Below are 4,220 nucleotides of genomic sequence, written 5' to 3' on the forward strand. Positions count from 1 at the left end.
AGGGTGGCCATCCAGTCCCTGAAGGGGCCCACAGGAGAGCTGGGGGAGCTGACAAGGGCATGTAGTGACAGGACAAGGGGAAATGGTTTTAAACTCAAGCAGGGTAGATTTAGATTAGACATTGGGAAGAAGATTTTTACTATGTGAGGGTGGTCAAACACTGGACCAGGCTGCCCAGAGAGGGGGTGGAGGCCCCATCCCTGGAGACATTCCAGGTCAGGCTGGATGGGGCTCTGTGCAACCTGCTCTAGCTGGCAATGCTCCTGCTCCCTGCAGGGGGTTGGACTGGATGACCTTTTGAGGCCACTTCCAACTCAGCATTCTGTGCTTCTCTGGTCACAGCAGCCAGTGTGGCCAGGACTCCAGCTCTGTCCTGTCGGCTGCATTTTTCAGGAGCCTTCTACAGTGAGAAGCTGCCCGGCCCAGGGACAAGGGGGCGCGTGGTTGTCCTCAACACCAACCTGTACTATGACCAGAATAACGAGACAGCTGGAGAGGAGGATCCTGGAGGGCAGTTCCAGTGGCTGGAGGAAACGCTGACTAATGCCTCTAGAGCAGACGAAATGGTATTAAAAGAAATGAATAAAAAGCTTTGTAGAGGGCATCTTCCAGCCTGGAAGCTCTTCTTGCTCCTGCTGTCCCCTCTGCAGTCCCAGTGGGCTTTCTCTGTGGGGAGCGTGGGCTTTGCCTTCAGCACAGCTCTTGCTTTTGTAGGTCTATGTCGTGGGGCACGTCCCTCCCGGGTTCTTCGAGAAGAAGCGAGGCAAGCCCTGGTTCCGGAGAGCCTTCAACGAGCGCTACCTGCACATCGTGCAGAAGCACCACGGGGTCATTGCTGCCCAGTTTTTTGGGCACCATCACACCGACAGCTTCCGGATGTTTTACGGCGATACAGGTACCGGTTCTGGCCACCCGGGCACCTGTGTGGGAGCTCTGCCAGCCCCCAGGGGCTCACTGCCCTCGGGGCGTTTCGGTGCCTCTTGGCTGAGTGCAGCGGAGAAGCCAGAGAAGCTTCTGAAATGCTTTGTTCAGCAAGTGGACCCTTCTTGGGTCCAGAGAAGGGCAAGGAAGCTGGTGAGGGGTCTGGGGAACATGGCTTGTGAGGGGCTGAGGGATGTGAGGGTGTTTGTGGAGAAGAGGAGGCTGAGGGGAGACCTGGCTCTCTAGAGCTCCTGACAGGAGGTTGGAGTGAGGTGGGGGTTGGTCTCTTCTCCCAAGTAACCAGTGATAGGACGAGAGGAAAGGGTCTGACGTTGCACCAGGGGAGGTTTTGACTGGATACTGGGAAGAATTTCTCTCCTGGCAGAGTGGTGAGGCATTGGCCCAGGCTGCCCAGGGAGGTGCTGGAGTCCCCATCCCTGGAGGGGTTCAAAAAACATATAGGGACAGTACTTGAGACATGGTTTAGTGGCCATGGTAGTTGATCTTGGAGGTCTTTTCCAACCTTAATGATTCTGTGATTCTAAGAGACAACAGTGGTTCTGCTGTCCACTCCCAGCCTCTATATCTCCAGCCTTCTTTCCTGTTTACTTCCAAATTTTGTTGTTTCCCCCCTGGTGCCTTGCAGCCTCTTGCCTGCTCCTTGTTGCTGGGCTTGGACATCAGCTGAGACGTGAGGGAGCAGTTACAAGTCTCGGTGTCGGGGTTACGAGCAGCTCTCTGGCTCTCCTCTGCACCTCACCGTGGGACTGTTGGGCAGTGGTGGGCAGCAGGGTCCCAGCTGGGGTGTCCCATGTCCTGTCCCCGGCGCCGTTGGACGTGCAGAGCTGTGTGTGCTGCTGTGACCAGGGCAGGTGGCCAAGGGGCTTCCAGCCGTGCCCACCACGGCGTGGGCAGCTCACCCCCAGGGGCTCCTGCTCATGCCTTGGTTTTTGTTTCTGCTAAGGTTCTCCAATCAACGTCATGTTCTTGGCCCCTGGAGTGACTCCCTGGAAGACAACACTGCCTGGAGTGGACAACGGAGCCAACAACCCTGGGGTTCGGGTGGTGCACTACGACCCTGCCACCCTCCGGGTCTCGGTAGGGGGTCCCCGTGTGCTGCACCCTGCAGCTCCAGGGGAGTTCTCTGACTCCTCCCTGCAGTTCTAACAGGCAGGACTGCAGGAGCCAAGCAGCTCTGCAGGAGATGATTTCAGCCTTATGTCTAGCACAAAGATTTAGTAAGAGCATCAGTGAGTAAAGGCAGGGTGAGCCCAGGCAGCTGCTGAGGCCTTCTGCTGGGCTGAGTGCCCCAGGGCAGCGCAGGACAGGCTCGGTCACGCTCTGCATGTCCTCAGTGAGTTTCCTTGGACACTCACTTTACTGCCCAGGCAACATGGATTGCAGAACTTCTCTGAGGACTAACAGAGTTGTCAAACTGTCCTGGTTCCGTGTAAAAAGGGGTTCAGGGCAGGACCCACACAGAACAGAACTATGTACTCGCCTCTCCCCCCCTGAGAGAGAGAGAGACACTTTGGAAAAAAAAATGAAGTATATTGTTCAACAAGGAACAGAAAATGAAAAAAGGAGGTAAGGAAAATAATATATACAAAGATTAGGGGAATAATACAAAAGATAAAATATACAAAACCCTCAGGAATGGTTCCAGGGTCCCACGGAGTGAAAGGAGAACTTTCCTCTCCGAGCTCCAAGGCAGGAGTGAAATTAGAACCCACTCCCTGCCTCTTATCAGAGTGTGTGTGGGAAGGGGAGGGAATACAATGGTTTCACCCCCACCCGGGGTCCTCCCAGTTGCTGGCAGGTCACGACCCCATTCCAAGCCTCAAACCACAACACAAACAAACACCTTCCAAAAACTTTTAACCATCTAGAAAATTATTTGGGTCCACCTACTTGCTAAATTGGTTCATTTGTAATGGATCATGAATTCGGGTGAGTTGCAGCAGCAGCTTCTGTTTCCTCTGTCTCTTATTTGCCAGGAGGTGGAGGATGGGGTGTTTGTGCTGTTCTTTGCCATGGGTAAAGCAGCTCCAGAGATGCTCTGTTTACATGTTTGCATCCTGGCCAGACGTTTCACTGAAGGGCTGATCCTTTCCTGAGTAGTTCTCATTCTGTTTTCTCTCTCCCTGCAGGATATGGTGACTTACTACTTGAACCTAACTCGTGCCAACATGATGGCTGCAGCACGGGAGGAAGAGTCTCCCCTGTGGGAGGAGGAGTACAGGCTGACAGAAGCCTTCCGAGTCCCCGACGGCTCTGCACGCTCCATGCAGATGGTGCTGGAGAAGATCTCAAAGGACCCTCACTACCTGCAGCGCTACTATGAGTTTAACTCTGTCAGATACGACCTCAGCCCGTGCGAGGGGCCCTGCTCTGTTGATCACATTTGTGCCATCAGGGAAGTGGATTTTACAAGATACAGTGAGTGTGTTAAGACCAGCAGCGCTGCCTCTGTCGTCAGCAGTGTTTGTGTTTTATTTTTCTGCTTGCTCTTGGGGCTTTTCAGCCCCCAGCAAGTCTGCAGTGACTGAGAGCAGGTGGAAATGGAGGGAGCAGGAGTTCACGGCACACGTGGGTCAGCACTGCAGATGCTTTTGGCATTGAAACTCACTTGGAAACAAGCCAAAATCAGTGGCTCTTACTAAAAATCTCTGTGATGTTGATCTGAGATCTTCCAGAACCCCTCAGTGCACCAGGAAAGGGCAGGGCTTGCTCCACAGCGTGTGTGCCAGCCTGGCCCGGAGGAGGGGACGTGTCCTCATGCTGTGACTGTGGGGCAGTCTCACCCACCCGATGGAGACCAGGCCTCCTGTGGAGGAGAGCTGTGAGCTGCTGCCTGCTCCCGAGGACTCTGCTGCCGGGGGCTTCCTCTTGGTGCACACTCCTCTTCTGGGAGGACCACACAACTGGCCACCTAGAAGGTCTTGCCTTGCCTTGTGCAGCAGCACTCTTGCCTTTGGCTGACGAGCGAAGCCCAGTGGGACTGGTTCTTGCTTTGACAGTGAATGAACTGCAGCAGTTGCAGGCCCCACCGTTCATGTGGCAGTGCCCCAAGTGAAGCTCCAGTGGAAGAAATGGGGTTATTAGCATTTTAAAAACTTTAATTTTTTCCCCCAGTTGCTGGACATAAACAGCCCTTCTCTCCTGTGCTCTCTCCACGTGCATCCGCTTGGTTTCTTCCTTCCTTGCAAGCTGACCTTGCAAAACTGAATGATTTGGGGGTTTACCGGCCTCGGGCTCTGGGGGCTGCTCACGAACGGCGGGGGCGGGGGCCGGGGCTG

The 4,220-nt window shown here is 54.5% G+C and overlaps 1 protein-coding gene across 1 annotated transcript in view; it reads left to right on the forward strand.

The window, feature by feature from the left end:
* The window catches only part of SMPDL3B (sphingomyelin phosphodiesterase, acid-like 3B), a gene marked incomplete at its 5' end in the record, with an annotated part of 5,231 nt that extends 1,761 nt beyond the window's left edge, over positions 1-3,470 (forward strand). Inside the window, 4 exons of the mRNA XM_008935361.1 lie at positions 394-566; positions 715-895; positions 1,886-2,019; positions 3,072-3,470. Of these exons, the coding sequence (XP_008933609.1) occupies positions 394-566; positions 715-895; positions 1,886-2,019; positions 3,072-3,470 (887 nt within the window). The remainder of the gene's footprint in view (positions 1-393; positions 567-714; positions 896-1,885; positions 2,020-3,071) is intronic.
* Between the last annotated feature and the right edge of the window lie 750 nt (positions 3,471-4,220).

The sequence above is a fragment of the Merops nubicus genome, unplaced genomic scaffold (genome assembly GCF_000691845.1).
Source record: "Merops nubicus isolate BGI_N331 unplaced genomic scaffold, ASM69184v1 scaffold45920, whole genome shotgun sequence".
NCBI lineage: Eukaryota > Metazoa > Chordata > Aves > Coraciiformes > Meropidae > Merops > Merops nubicus.